Source organism: Pieris rapae, chromosome 16, assembly GCF_905147795.1.
Source record: "Pieris rapae chromosome 16, ilPieRapa1.1, whole genome shotgun sequence".
NCBI classification, from domain to species: Eukaryota; Metazoa; Arthropoda; class Insecta; order Lepidoptera; family Pieridae; genus Pieris; species Pieris rapae.
In genome coordinates, this window is record NC_059524.1 from 4,858,728 (window position 1) to 4,873,831 (window position 15,104).

Below are 15,104 nucleotides of genomic sequence, written 5' to 3' on the forward strand. Positions count from 1 at the left end.
ATCAAATGTATATAACTATACTATAATAGACACAGCATACTAATTATAATCTGTATACCTCATAAAACTCAACGTAAAAATTATTAATTAATTTATGATCTTCAAAAGTAGGAAATAGATGTAAAACAGTAACAGACTAATTGTTATGGAAATCATCATAGAGGTCTTTTGAAGTAATACATTATTATTACTTTGCCACATTTTCCCCACATTGCACCTGCCGTTGGTCACTGTTCCCAGTTCCCACCGGGATTTCTTTGAGCACGCACAAAGTGAAACTTAAGACTGATAACGTAATTGCATAGTCAGCCGTTTTAATATGTTAAACTACATAATTTTTCAAATGAAAAAATTTAATATCAGAAACTTATTACGTTTCCTACTATAGAATTAAAAGCTTCGAAAATTTCAGCAAAGCTGAAAGTAATAAAACGAGATTTAACAACATAAACAAAACATATTGTTTTGATGTTTTGTTGATGTTTATCATTATTCGTGTATGATTATTGTAAAATAAAATTTATTTCTGTATAGGTACGTAGACAATCTTTTTATACCAAATTTAGGATACATATGTCCATTTTATTTGGATTTTGGAAATAGAAATTCGGTTTCTAATTATTAGTTTAGACATTTTAAAAAACGGCGACGGCAATTCAAAAATTAATTTGATGGTTAATTTTAATTGATGGTTACAAAAATTAGATTTTCAAATAATAAATGCTTGGGTCCGTCAACATTGGAACTAAATAATAACGGAAATAGATAACAGCAAAGTGCATTTTTACATATGGAATATCCGAGTATACTTGAGAAAATACATTGTTGGATTATAGCCACTTCTTCTCGAATACATCAGTATCTGAATTAAGGCTTATAAACTCCTCCGTAAGGCTGTTGCTTAGGCTCCGCAAAAGTTTAATACTTCAGTTCAGACTGTTACATCCTAATTAATATTTATAAATAAGTGACTGTGCTACTTATACTTACTAGTCAATCGCGTCTACTTATCAAACCAAAATGCCGCTTGACCGGTTTTTGTATACTCACACATGAACGGCGCAGCCAGTTCCTCGCAAAATCACACCCACAGCTATCGTTCAACTGGGTCTGACACCAAGTTACCTTGTTATGCTCAACAATTTAATTAAAGAGTTTTTTTAATATCATTTAGTAGTGTGTTGTGAGAAAATAAGTGTCGGCTTCTTAAAGCGCCGCTCCCACCGGTTATATTATAATGGTTCAAATTTTTTTTTTGTCCAAAGATGGAATCTTTGCCGAAACAGTTCGTTTCAGCGATGCGAACATTATTTGATATAATGGATGACAAACAAACTGGATATGTTATGTTAACAGATATAGAAAACCGGTGGCGAGATGACCGTACAAAGGGATTGCCCCATGGTGTTATTGAAAGCCTTCAAAAAGTCGCTTCCCATGATGGGTTTCTAACGTTTGAGAGCTTTTGTACTGGACTTAAGATATGCCTTTTACGGAATCAGGTTCAATCTTCGTCTAAGCAAATAAGTAATGAAGCACCTGATCCTTCATTTCACACCCAAGTAAGTGTTCAAGATAAAAGGCCACCTTCAGTTCCCATAATGGACATTAATAATCCACAACGAGAAAGAAACTGGACGTCAATAAAAACAACAGGATCACATCGCACACATAGCATGCCACATCTAGCTGAAAATAAAAATTTGCATGAAAAATCCCCCCTCGAGACAGCCATCTCCAAGTACGATTTATTACAAAGTGGCCACGGACCCCCAAAGCCACCTCGGTTAGACAAACCTGTTATGGAAACTGTAGAAAATACTAGAATTTTATCGGAACCAGATAACATAAGAGATAATAAATTAGATATACCAGAGATATCCAGAATGTTAGAGGGTCAGGGAAGAGGATTGGGAGATGGCCGCTCAGCATCTGGATCGCAGTCATACTTGAGCCGCACTACGTCACGAAGAAGAGAACCTCGTCGGCATACTCTACATAATGGGATAGACTACAACCTTATCAAAAAAATGAAACAAATAGAACAAGAGAAGGATATTTTACTTCAGGGACTTTCGGCTGTTGAAGAAGCTCGCGAATGGTACCTTAAGCAATTGGCGGAAGTACAAGATAAAATCCGTTATACCGGACGAATGGGCGCTTATGTGGTAGGTTTATGTTGTAAACGTACTTGCCTTAACAATTACGAAATATATCATAGGGCTTTTACAGAATCTGAAACATAAAGGTAGGTGGATATATAAATTTGGTCCATTATATCATTTATTTATTCATTTCCTCAGGAACCCTGGAATGAAGCACAGCAGGAGCGACTAGAACTTTTGCGAGCTCGAATACTTGAACTAAACCGCCAATTAGGGGCGCTAGCTTCAGCAACCGGGTGGCGTCACTGGCCCTTGTCACTTCATATGAACCTGGCGTTACCAGCGTCAATATTCAATCCTCCTAATAGCACACCAAATAATGCTACAGTGCTTAGATCACAGAATCGGATGCTTGCCGAGGTAAAAAGTTTCCAATGTATAAAATGTAGTTAATGTCCTGCATGCTATAGTCCTATGAAACATATAAGCTACAAATAATTTGTACTTCTAGCTCTTGGCATAGTTTGGTAATAAACACAATAAAACCGCTATTATCATTTTATATTAACTATCTATGCTTTACAACTTCACTTATACCTGACATGTTTAGTGTTTATGAATAAATCCGTTTTTTAATATTGCAAAAGCTCTGAGACTCATTAAAAATATATATCTGTTTCATGATAATTTGTCAATCTAATAGGCAAGGCAAGTAGGTGATCTTCTGAGCGGGACTCACGCTGTCGACTTCTTGGGTCTAAAGCAAGCCGGTTTTCTCACGATGCTTATTGCTTACCTTTACCGTCCGTGCGAATTTTAGCGTGAATTCACTAAGCCAACACTGCCCACATTCATATTTAATAGTAAATATTTGACAGTACTATTTTTAACTGATTAATAAATTTTTAAAATATTGCAGGAAGTTAACAGAAAGAATGAAAGGATATCAATATTGGAAAGAGAGAAATCTGCACTCATAAGAGAGTTACTACTTCAAAGGAATAGAAATAAAATTATTGATAATTTTGGCTAATTATAATATAATGCATGCCATAAGTAACCCTCTACTATCTTTAATCCCGATTATGTGAGTAGCTTAGTGGTGCCAGAAAACATGGGTGTTCTAAATCTAATATTAAAAGCTAGCTAAGACCCATTGATCATTACAAGAAATTGGCATAGAAATTCCAGTTGTTTAGAAATAAATCCAACTTATAATGGTTGAGTGTCAGGATCTTTAAAATCAATGTATTATTATTTCTTACAAAAATCTTATGAATTAATGCTGGAATTGTCTAAAATTTTTGTATTAGTTAGTTTTAACCTTGATGGAAAATAGATTGAAAATATGCATGTGACCAATATAATAATTGTATCGAAAACATACCTAAAATAAGCTTCAAGTATAAGTATATATTTATATTTAGAAATTATAGATATTATATACAATATTCATTATAGGCAATATTCATTCCAATTACCATTTAATATAATAAATATATTATTGTTATTATTAACCTTTCAATATTTAATTAAATAATTATTTACCAAATAATTTTCATTATAATTTAAAAATAAAATATATGCATTTCAAATAGCAACATAAAAATCCTAATCTAAGATGAATTGCAGATTGAATCTGTGAATACTTGTACCATAATGCTTACTACTGTGCACACTTACAATAAGATGCCAATGCAGATGTCGATGCTTGGTGCAAACTTTAATTCTGTCAATATTAAATAAATTTTTGGGATATGGGAGTTGAACCTAGGACTGACTCTCAGCTGTGAATCTTACCCTACGCTTTGTGCTCAGGTGGCTAATTGACATAAGTAGTTTTTCTTACTAATAATAAATGTTATACAGTCAAATCTGTTATAACAATATTTTTTACCAGTATGTTGTAAAAACAATGTTGTTGTAATGGTTTTGACCGTCGTAATATTAAAAAGTAAATAAGGTTATAAAAGTCTTTTCTATAATTTTTACATATTTATTATAACAGACAAGTATGTATGTTTTCTTTGCAGACCTAAATAAACTAAACCTGATATATTACTCAAGATCAAATAACAAAACTATGAGGAAAATTAATTAATACCATGTCTATTTATCACCTGTTTACATTGTAATTTGACTTTTATATAATGAATAATCATATTCTCTAAAAGGTACATCATAGGTGAGATATCCCTGATCCCATGCTTGCTCAATTGCAACCAGTAGTTGTTTGTGCTTCTTTTGACAAAGTCCTGTTTTAAAAGCATCTAAAACCTGAAATTAAATTTCTTATATTTTATTTTGTCTCTTTGGTGAAACCCAGATTCCAAATTTGATACATATCTTATATTTTAATTTTCTATAGTGCACTAAGTGTAAAATAAACATAGGTCTATAACATTTTTATTTTGAGTCAAGAAATTAAGATGTTGGAAGAACAATTCTATGCTAAGAATCATGAAACAATAGATATGGATAAAAAATGGTTGAATGTTCCGAATAACATTGATAGTAAGTACTGCAGTATTATTTCAAACAGATGTCATAACAAAATTACCTGGCCAGTATATTCAGATATAAATTGTTCCAATAATTTTGTATTTCTCGGATCTAGTACTAAATATTCATCTCTGCAAATTGGACAAGGATTACCGGTGGAAATTACTTTATTTCGAATACACGACTGTCTTGTCTTTCTTGGTGCAAAACCACCTTTATGGTTCCTCCGATAAAAAAACCACACAGGTTTTTCACCATATGTCTGATTAAATGCGTTGCTTTCTAAATATTTAATGCTTAACTCAACAGGAATTATTTTCGATCTGTCTTTGGTAGGATCAATTGGTTTTTGTTCTTCGTTCTCATTGGATTCATCTGAGTATAAACGTACGCCTATTCTTCTATCTGCTAAAATCACTCTGTTGATTATTACTCTATGTATTATGTTTCTTGATAGAGACATTTCAGCAATATTACAAATTCCAGAAAACAATAATAAACTCGAATTTATTTTAAAAACACATTAGTATTGAAAAGATATCTTTAAGGGTTAGGTATTCTATGAAGTATGTCAAGTATGAATGGCTGATGACTGATGGCTGATGGCTCGTTACTCGTTTAGTTTATTCAAAGATAAACATAGAATACAGAATACATATAATGACAAACAAAAAAAAATTACAAACAAATGTCAATTGTCAATATTTACTTTTTAAAAGTCAGAATGTAATGTGTACGTTAGCTTATTGCTGAGTCTAATATATTTATACTCTTTAGTGTCAGTTATATTACGGTTATTTTAAAATGATATTGTTGAAATAGAAAATAAAGACATTAAAAAAAACTACTCATAATACTATTTACTAAGTAATACTTTGGTAACGGGGTGCTATATTTATAGGAGCTTAACCATTGACTAATTAAGATCTGTAAGTATATATTTTTGAATCATTTATCTTATAATCATTATTTTACATCAATGCCGGTTAATGTTTAGTTCCATGCACCGAATTTATTTTTTTCTTTCAGTTATTTTATGATCCAGTAATAATGGCTGAACTACTTGGAGAGACGAGTTTGCCCATAGGGTAAGCACCGTGATATTTTAACAGTAAAATATTAAGTGTTATTAACAATACATCATCTTTGTATGGAATATTCAATGAGTAATTTAAACTTCTTGCCCGCTCTACGCTCTTATCTTGCGAACTGATAGTAAATGTAAATTTACAATTAATTTAATGTTTGACGTTCATAAGTGTACTTGTTTACCTAGATGAATAAAGGTACTCGTTTTGTAAAATCCAAATACATTTTTACTTTAGAATTTACATCTGCACCTGAGCTTCTTGTTTTCAAAAAGATATGTAAATAAAACATGATTTTCATGTAGGCTCTCTTCATCTCACTATAACTCAGGTTAATCAGCTGACAGTTGTAATTTTTACTAAACATGAACATGGAATCTGTGAAGAAAAATTTTAGTGTAATTTTCCTTAAACATCTAAATACTTTTTTTTGGTCAAATACATCCCATTATTATATTTTCCATCTATATAGCAACTGTTAATTGCCACTTAGAAAGAAAGGTCTATTCTCATACAGCCAGTGTTAGAGTCTACGGCAGATCCAGGGAGGGTCATGACCCCTCCCCTGAGTTGGTTCCAGGACTTACGTGGACCAGTAATTGAACATAATGATTTTATTTCAATATTTTGTCACCATCCAGATTTTGTTACTACACATCTTCAATATTTAATTAATTTAATATTATATAATAACTTTGTAAGATGAGAAACATATAAGTTCTTGACTTGACCACAACTTTGTGACCATCTCCTGGTGCCAAAGCTGGATCCACTCTTAATTAACATGCAGAGTCAGAGTTCAAAAGTAACTAAATACCTAACTTGCGAATAAACACTTTGAGCAATGTCAATTTCAGTTTATTTAAAATTGTTAATGTTTAAGCTAGGGTGTAAAACTAAAATAGTATCAATAACTATATAATTCAACAGTTTAAATGAATTATCATCCTAACCTTCCCCAACAAAATTATATCAAAGGGTGATAAGTAACCTCTTGTAAAGGTTTTCTTGTTTTTATTATATATGTATTTAGTTTAAATCTATGTTTATGCATACATAGATTTTAAAGCTCGGGGTATTTATTTTAACATTTCAACTGCTTTCTGTGTAGACATTAAACAAAAACAGAAATAATTTCTACATTCTTTTGAAAATTTGTATTAGTGTAAAGCTTAGCTATTTTGTTCAGTAAAGCTGAGAACAATTTACATGTAAAATATTGACGCGTCGTTTCTATTTCTGTCCCTCATATTGCACTCAACATCCCGCCCCGCAGCATCCGTCAGCGCCCTAACTTCTGCATGTACCCATCTCGCTCTGACGTAGATAAAATGTTATTTCTTCCTTTTCTAAATCCCGATGCGATATCCAACGTGACGAATCTTCCTTTGCCCTAATTAATGTATGTATCAACACTGAATAAAAACAATTCATTACAAATAATATTTGTTAGAAGTGATTAGCGTAAATAATATTATGTGATTGTGTTGTTGTTAATATTAAAGGCCAAGTGTAAGTTCGTAATAAAACGTTTTCTTCTGTACCTATCTAAAGTGATTTATGACTCAATGATTATTATTTATAAACGATTTTGTGTCGGTGCTGCGTTTGTTAAAACGTATTATGTAATTTTCAATTGACAATATATATTTATTAAGAGAGTTATAATGGCGACATTACCGCGAGTTAATAATACTAAGCATGGGAATTCATCAAAAAACGTTGCGTCTCCATTTAGGTATGTAAATAATAAATTATGTTTATAACTAATGATCACCTAACCGTAGATAACACTGGTGTAAACAAAATTATTCTAAATTATTGCATTATCAGTTTGAACTCTGACTCTGAAGTGTGTTTTGTCTATGACGCATCGCCTGCATCGTGCGTGCGCACAAATATTTTTTCCAATTTTCGCGCAAATGTATTTCCTTTATTCTTTTCAATTATTCCTAGCTGAGCGTTGGATGTTGTTATTTTTTTTTATCTTTATTCGCAGCATTTTTATTACAATCTTCATGGTGTACCTAAAACGTTTAAAATAAATTCAAAATTTACTATAATTTCAGGATCTTAATGTAAATTGTATATATTATTTATTTGAGGTACCCTTTTGATATAAAAACCAGTTAAAATAGTTAAAGGCTCGGGTATGCTGGGTCGGGTGGGAATTATGTCTACTATCTCTTACCTATATCCATCTATACCGAGGAAATCCAAAGCGATTCGCCCTTTATGTTTTTGGTAGTAAGGAAATATTGTAACATGGTATGACACACTTAGATATAGTATGTTCTTACTCTCTCCTCAAGAAAAATACAATTCAAGGCGATTTTTGGGTACATGCCATTGTTTAGATGAAAGAATTACGGAATAAATTGTTAAATCATACTTAAATAAACTCATATAAAAAATTCTTAATTTACCGGAGGAGGAGGTTTACGACGTTGTCTAGAAAAATTTAGGCAATGCCATATCATTTATAAAAAAAAATATACACTATATAAAATGCACACTATAGGACTGAACTCAATTATTCTTCTTTTTCAGTTCTAGTCCACGGAAATTACCTGAAATGGCACCATATACAGAAATTCATGGTATGTGAGGTTTAAATGATAACTTTCCATTCTAATGAATTATTTTTCATATGTTCACTTTGCAAATGTGTGTGCAAAAATGCTATATCTGTATAACTAAATTGTAATTGTTATTTTAGACGTGACATCGGCAAGTGGTGTAAGCTTGAAACAGTACGAGGAACAGCTAAACGCCCTCCGTAAAGAAAATTTCCAACTCAAATTACGAGTTTACTTTCTAGAGGAGAATTTAGGACATGGATGCCCACCCGCTATTCAAGTGAGTAAAACTTGTCGGCCAAAAACTTCTCTATATCTCTAGGAAATTTAGTTTAATATTAATTGTTTTTTAAATTTACCCACTTGACTGGCCAATAAAAAATCCCTCAAAATTTATGTTTTACATTCCAGGGTCTTTTGGAACATAATGTGAGGCTTCAAGTGGAAGTGGAAGAATTGAAGAGACAATTAAGTGATAAACAAGCGTTATTGGCGGCTGCGGCAGAAGCTATCGATGTTTTGGAGAATCAGGTAATAATTTGCTAATTTATTTTAAGAAAATCTTTAGTTGTGCCTTAAGAATTATCGAAATCATAATCTTAATTTGTCATCTGCTACTTAATTGAATTTATATTAAATTTCATGTTATAAAGCTCTCGGTCCAAAATCTTGAATTCAGGGTGAAACAATAGTATATCTATCTGGTCTCGTTTCAACAATACGACGTAGAAATGTGACGATCACAACTAACAAGCATTTTACATACATTTATCTAAAGCACCTTAACCCTAGAAGATTCCTACATACGAAATATTCTGCTCTAGGCTATCACTATTTTTGTCCTCTTACTTGTTTATACATGTAAATATAATCTATAAGGGCCTGTTTCCTAATATATGGTTGAAGTACCAAATAGCTATGCAACACATAAATTATTTGGAAGATAAAAGTTCCGAATAAGACATTTCGCGTTTCATGACGAATAGCGCTATCTGACAGTAGTGAAATGCAACAAACACTAGTTTATCCTAACAATAAGTAATAGATAGCTTATTTTGGAACTTATCCGGACCTTGTGAAACAGGCCCTAAATGTTTTAAAAATCCGGCAACGCTCTAGCGACCGCGACAGTGTGACTGGTATGAGCGTCATCATATCTAAATACAACCATCTTATGAAACGATTTAATATCCAATCACGACACATTTGTAGATTGATTGATTGACAAATGATTTTTGTAGGGTTCATTATCGACGGAAACAGCTGAGGCATCAATGCAAAGCAACCCAGAATGCAAACAAAATGAAATAACACAGGTATTTAGACAAACCATAGAGCCCAACAGGCTGCCTTATCGCTTTTAAGAGACGTCTAACCATATTTTATAAAAAACTAATTGAGATTGATTTATAAGTACTACTTAGTATGTAAGTTCATTGTTTTTATTTAGATTAGACCTTTATTAAGAAACAACATATAGGAAAGAGTGTGCATCCCTAATACAGGTTACAGAACTTAAAAGGGATGTACAAAAATGTATATTTAAGACCAGAAAGTTAATAAAGGTAGTTTTTTGTTTTTTTGTTTGTTTATTGTATTCACATTTTAATTGGTATTCATGAAGTAGAAAGAATTATGTATATTGTTTTTTTTTTAAATATACAATGTTTCTCATATATTTTTATTCAAGCTTTCGCCATCCGCTTACACAGTTGATATCATTTACTCCTTTAATACTTGTATATGTCTATATAATTCAACCTATTTTCAGTATTCTGGAAATCAAGTGGAAAAGGAAAATGAAACGGGCCTAGAATCGGAATCTGCAGGGTATGTCTTTTTTTTTTTTTATAGAACAGGGGGCAAACGGGCAGGAGGCTCACCTGATGTTAAGTGATACCGCCGCCCATGGACACCCTCAATGCCAGAGGGCTCGCGAGTGCGTTGCCGGCCTTTTAAAAATAATATTGATTATTCTATTAAAAAATATTATTATTATTTCATTTCTATTAGAGCTTACCAATTCTTGCTGGCCTTCTGGCAATGTGAGTGTCCATGGGCGGCGGTATCACTTGGTGTTGGTCACAACATCATGTGAGCCTCCCACCCATTTGCCTTCTATTACATATAACTATACTTTTACACTTTGCTAATGAAAGTCTGAAATTTGTTTTCTGGTTGACAAAGGGGGATAGATTTATTTTATTTATTTAAGTATTCCTACAGCTAATCACTAAACAATATCCAAACAATTACATTACACACAAAAGTCAAAACAGAATACACATATAAACAGAAACATAAAGCACAGTTTTACAAAGCACAGTTGTAAGATTGATTGATTGGTAGATTAAAATATATATTTAATATGAAGGAACAAACAAAGCGATTATTAGTAAAAGATACCTGAGTTTTTAAAATATTTTTTTAAGAATTTTTTAGTCACATTAAATATATCGATTTGCTGGTAATTTATGTTGTAATCTGTAGGTATGCGATACATAACCAATGACATGGATGACTTTTGAATAGGAATGCCTTGTGCCCTTTTGTGTATTACAGCTTATATAGATTTTATATGAAGAAGAAACAAACCAAAACTTAGTCCTGTAGTTGAAAAGGAATTTTATAGTTAAATTTTTTCCCAGAGTTAAATGTGCAGAAATTTTAGGATTTTGTCTGACTTTCCCACTAGGAAAGTCTGGCCAAGTATCCTGCTATGACCAAGTACGCAATGCATAATAAAACATATTAATTAGTAACTATATACACTTAATGTAACTATAGAAATATGATATCTATTGTTTTATGCAATGGGATAATACGCTTGATAGTTTGTCACTCAAGCGAAACAGTATGGAAATTTTTCTTATGTTTCAATTATGAAATAGCGCCAACATATAAATCATCATTACATTTTTCTATTTTAAATATTGTACTTTCAGGGAATATCTGGCTGTAACAGTCAACAATGAGGATTTGGTATGTTTATTTTCTTTTCTCTAATTTCCTCACAAAAAATTTTTCAAATTTCGGCTTAACTAATAGTGTGATCTAATCTATTATTCAAATGATATTCATAATGAATTTGCTTAGATCAACTTGCCATTTCTATATAATTAAAAATTAAGTATTACAGCTGTCTTCGATATTTGCGCAAAAAACAAAATTATTTCTTGAGCTCAGAACAGGTATTTGAAAAATTTCACCCTGAGATTCAGTTTTTATTCCGGTAAAGCAAACCAAAGTAGCATAGGTAAATGTTAGGCTAAGTAAAAAAAATTTTAAGGAGAAACGAAGGCTTCTCAGTAGCTAGTTATGAATAAAACTTTAACGAAAATAAACATACATTATTGACGGAACTCCAGTAATTAAATGCTGGTTTAATGTAATAAAACAAAGTATTATTTACTTTGAATTTATAATTATATATGTCATGATGTACAGGCCCATATAAATACGTTAGAATATGGTAATATGTATTTGGTCTAAGCATTTTAGAACATATTTTTATTAAGTAAAAAGTTTTAATTGGATAATAAATTACAGGATCAAATGACAAAACTAAAAAGAGAAAATAGAAAGGCCCTTCAAATGATAAAAGAATGTTTAAAGAAAATTCAGCAACAAAATAAGGAAATCAAGCGATTGAAACTGGTAAGAAAAAGTTAACTTACTTATTTATTACTATTACTATTGAAATATTATAATTACAGTTATTAGAATAATAAACATAATTACTTTCTGTACGATGCTAGCATTTTGTTTAAAATCTCAGAGTAGGTTTAAGTTTCTAACAAACTATGGTTCTTGTTAGTTTCTAAATATTTAGTATCAATGATTTTCTATAAAATACTATGTGTATTTAAAACGTCCTGTGGACACGTATTAAATAAAAAAACTAATTGTAAAGCTAAACTATTCTTAAATTCACTTTATTTTTAACACACACAAAGAAAAAAAATCCTTTAGCTATATCATAGCTAAAAGCTAGTGATGATGCTCTCTTGATTCGGTGCATATGTAACAATTCTGTCCAATTTACAATTATATTTTTTTATATGCCAGAATAGTCTTCGTAATACAAAAAATCATAATAAAATTTCAGGATAAGGAACTGACATACGCACATGTAAGCGATTCACAATTGGAAAAGTATGAAGGAATTATCAAATGCAAAGATGAACATATTAATGAGCTGGAAAATAAATTGAGACAATTCCAGAACAATAGTGAACAAAATGATTCTGGGTTCGTTGCTTATTCAATACCAGTAAATGCCTTTATTATTGCACATGTATCTAATTTTTTGCTATTTCAGGAACTTACAAAAAGTTTTAACAAAGAGATTACAAGAGATGGCGCTTTTCCTCGATAAACTGTTAACACACAAGTATGTTTTTAAATATTAAATCATAACTATGTTATATGATTTCAAAATTCAATATTTAGAAAGAATAATACAGTCAAAACCGGTTATAATGACCAAAATCAAAGGTCCCGGCTGAATTTATTTAATAACAACGTCATCGGCTGTTACTACTATCGGTTTTTACGACCAAATATGAGTAGTTCTTTCGATATTGTTATAACAGATTTTGACTGTAGTTTAATATGTATTTGTATATATTGAACAAATCAATGCTATCTTGTATCCTATAAGTACTGTAAATGGTAGTTTTTGAATAATTTACAGATGTGTACTTGGGGAGGAGAAGAAGAAGCTGGCTGAGAGCATTTTAGAGCAAAGTCTGGCCCTTCCAGTTGGATTGAAGCTTGATGAGTCCATGGCTTTAGGAGACATGACAATGGACGAAAGTAACCTTGATATGTCACAATCTATGAGACTCGAAGACTTAACTTTAATGTTCGGACACCATATGACATGTAATGACGAAAACAGAAACTCTAGAAACCCTACACGATCGTATCCTCAGGCAGATGCGATTTCCGAATCCGAATGTTGGTCAGAACCAGACAGAAATGTGTCTTTAGCTAGAGTTGGCTTATCACAGACCAGGGTAACAGAAAGAGAAAGAGAGTCGGAGAGCATTAAGCATAGATCCCGAAGGTCACGTATATCTTTCGGATCTCGCTCCGAAGATGGCAAGGCAAATGTTACCTTACTTGAGCGAGTCGATGATTTGACACAATATAGCCAAGAGTTAGAAGAAGATAATAAAGAACTCGCTAAAAAACTAGATTCTGCGATGCAACAAATCGTTGACCTCGAACACGAAAGGGATGATTATAGGCTAGCACTAGAGACGGAGCGGTCTCGTATAATAGAAGCCAATTCTACTGTGGAATCTCTGAAGAAGACTATATTAGTATTGGAGTCTCGTATTAACGAGAACGAACAGCAAATAGCGTACAACAATGAAAACATTGAGAAATTGCGAGCAGAGAAATCAGATTTAGAGGTCACGTTTTTGGAGAATGAGCGTTCTTTACGACGAGCTGCTGATGAAGCAACCGTTCAAGCATCACAGGCTGCTTTGGAGCGAGCAAGAGCGCAACACGAAAGAATGAGAGTAGAAAGAGAATTAGAAGAGACTAGAGAAAAGTTGTCCTCTGTAATGGAAGCTCAGTCTCAGTTGGAAATGGAGCTCACTCGTAGGGCAGCTGATGCGGATAATAAGGTTGTGGCGTATTATGAAGGTCACAATTCTGAAGAGGATCGACCAACTTCACCAGACCAGGGTATCGATAGTGACAGACTGTCAAGTTTGGAACACGATGCAGTTAATTTGTCACCACGTGAGTAATAATAATAATAATTTATTGCAAGAATATGATACAAAAATGTGTAAGGTGGTACAATCGTTAGTTCTCATATTCTGCCGCACAATGTAAAGTAATAGTCGTAGATGATTTTTGAACGCATTTTTCCCGCTTATCTTAACTACTAAGAACGACTTTAAGTAGATTCAACTAAAAAATCACAAATAAAATATTACATAAATCTATCTATTTACTTAGCAAATCAGCAGGACTGTTAGAAAAATCTTTTGTAATTTTAATATAAAAAATACATACAGGAAGTAATTTCCGATTCTTTCGTGTAACCCCAAAATTTATTATATTTCAGGTTCTCTACTAAAAGAAAATGTAACATTGAAACAGAAGCTTGCAAGAACCAAAGCGACGTTAGCGGAGACGTTGACGCAACTAAACGCGGCAAATATGATGAAACGAAATGCACAAAGGGCAATTTGCCGCCAAATTCATAAGACACATGGCGTTCTTCGTAGGGCACGAGACCAATTTGAACAACATAATAATTAAGATTTTTTTTTTATTGTGATTAGATTTTTAATTTACATTTGACATAACTGAGTGAGTCGTAAGGCGTCATCATCAATAATAAGAATAATCCATTATTATATTTCAAAAGTCAAATTTATGAAGTTTGTCAACATATGAATGCCTAAAGAGTGTTTTTATTCAAACAAAAAACCACATTCAAATTATAAAAATATAGGTTTCTCATGCTTTGAATTCTGTTTTAATGACATGCGACTGTTAGTATGTGGGTTATATAATTTTGACTTTTGAATATTCTAACATGTTCCATTTACCGAAGCGATGTCTTTAGTCTTAATACAGGGCAATTGATTGAAATAATCTAATCTAATATTTTAATGCTTTTCCTTTATTAGTAAGATTCCTTAGTTGACGTATTATTAACCGCCTCGTGTCTTTTTTTGTATGCGTGGTATTAGGTTTTTGTAATTTAATATATTTTTTAAATAACCTTGGTTTTATTATTGACATCCTTTCGCCGCTATAGTAATATGATTTTTAGGAAATATATTCAATGTTTCAAA

At 32.0% G+C, this 15,104-nt stretch overlaps 3 protein-coding genes across 5 annotated transcripts; 2 read left to right on the forward strand and 1 right to left on the reverse strand.

Annotated features, from left to right (window-relative positions):
• Positions 1-866: 866 nt before the first annotated feature.
• Positions 867-3,583, forward strand: LOC111002253 (suppressor APC domain-containing protein 2). Its single transcript, XM_022272402.2, has 3 exons — positions 867-2,168; positions 2,304-2,525; positions 3,025-3,583. Exons 1-3 carry the CDS (start codon positions 1,266-1,268, stop codon positions 3,136-3,138), a joined length of 1,239 nt encoding a protein of 412 aa, XP_022128094.2. The 5' UTR covers positions 867-1,265; the 3' UTR covers positions 3,139-3,583.
• Positions 3,584-4,194: 611 nt separating this feature from the next.
• Positions 4,195-5,213, reverse strand: LOC111002237 (28S ribosomal protein S18b, mitochondrial). The gene is made up of 2 exons (XM_022272379.2): positions 4,666-5,213; positions 4,195-4,382 (listed from the first exon to the last, which is right to left on the reverse strand). The coding sequence occupies exons 1-2, from the start codon at positions 5,068-5,070 to the stop codon at positions 4,230-4,232; spliced, it is 558 nt and encodes a 185-aa protein (XP_022128071.1). The 5' UTR covers positions 5,071-5,213; the 3' UTR covers positions 4,195-4,229.
• A 190-nt stretch (positions 5,214-5,403) lies between these two features.
• Positions 5,404-15,031, forward strand: LOC111002241 (centrosomin). Of its 3 annotated transcripts, XM_022272389.2 has the most exons (13): positions 5,404-5,536; positions 5,637-5,695; positions 8,246-8,295; positions 8,415-8,554; positions 8,686-8,805; positions 9,516-9,590; positions 10,046-10,104; positions 11,220-11,256; positions 11,824-11,931; positions 12,383-12,525; positions 12,596-12,667; positions 12,971-14,034; positions 14,366-15,031. In XM_022272389.2, the coding sequence occupies exons 2-13, from the start codon at positions 5,658-5,660 to the stop codon at positions 14,560-14,562; spliced, it is 2,103 nt and encodes a 700-aa protein (XP_022128081.2). In that variant the 5' UTR covers positions 5,404-5,536; positions 5,637-5,657; the 3' UTR covers positions 14,563-15,031. The 3 variants fall into 3 exon arrangements, with proteins under 3 accessions (XP_022128081.2, XP_045487659.1, XP_022128080.2); XM_045631703.1 differs by lacking the exons at positions 5,404-5,536; positions 5,637-5,695 and adding an exon at positions 7,010-7,097; XM_022272388.2 differs by lacking the exons at positions 5,404-5,536; positions 5,637-5,695 and adding an exon at positions 7,110-7,433.
• The last annotated feature ends 73 nt before the right edge of the window (positions 15,032-15,104 follow it).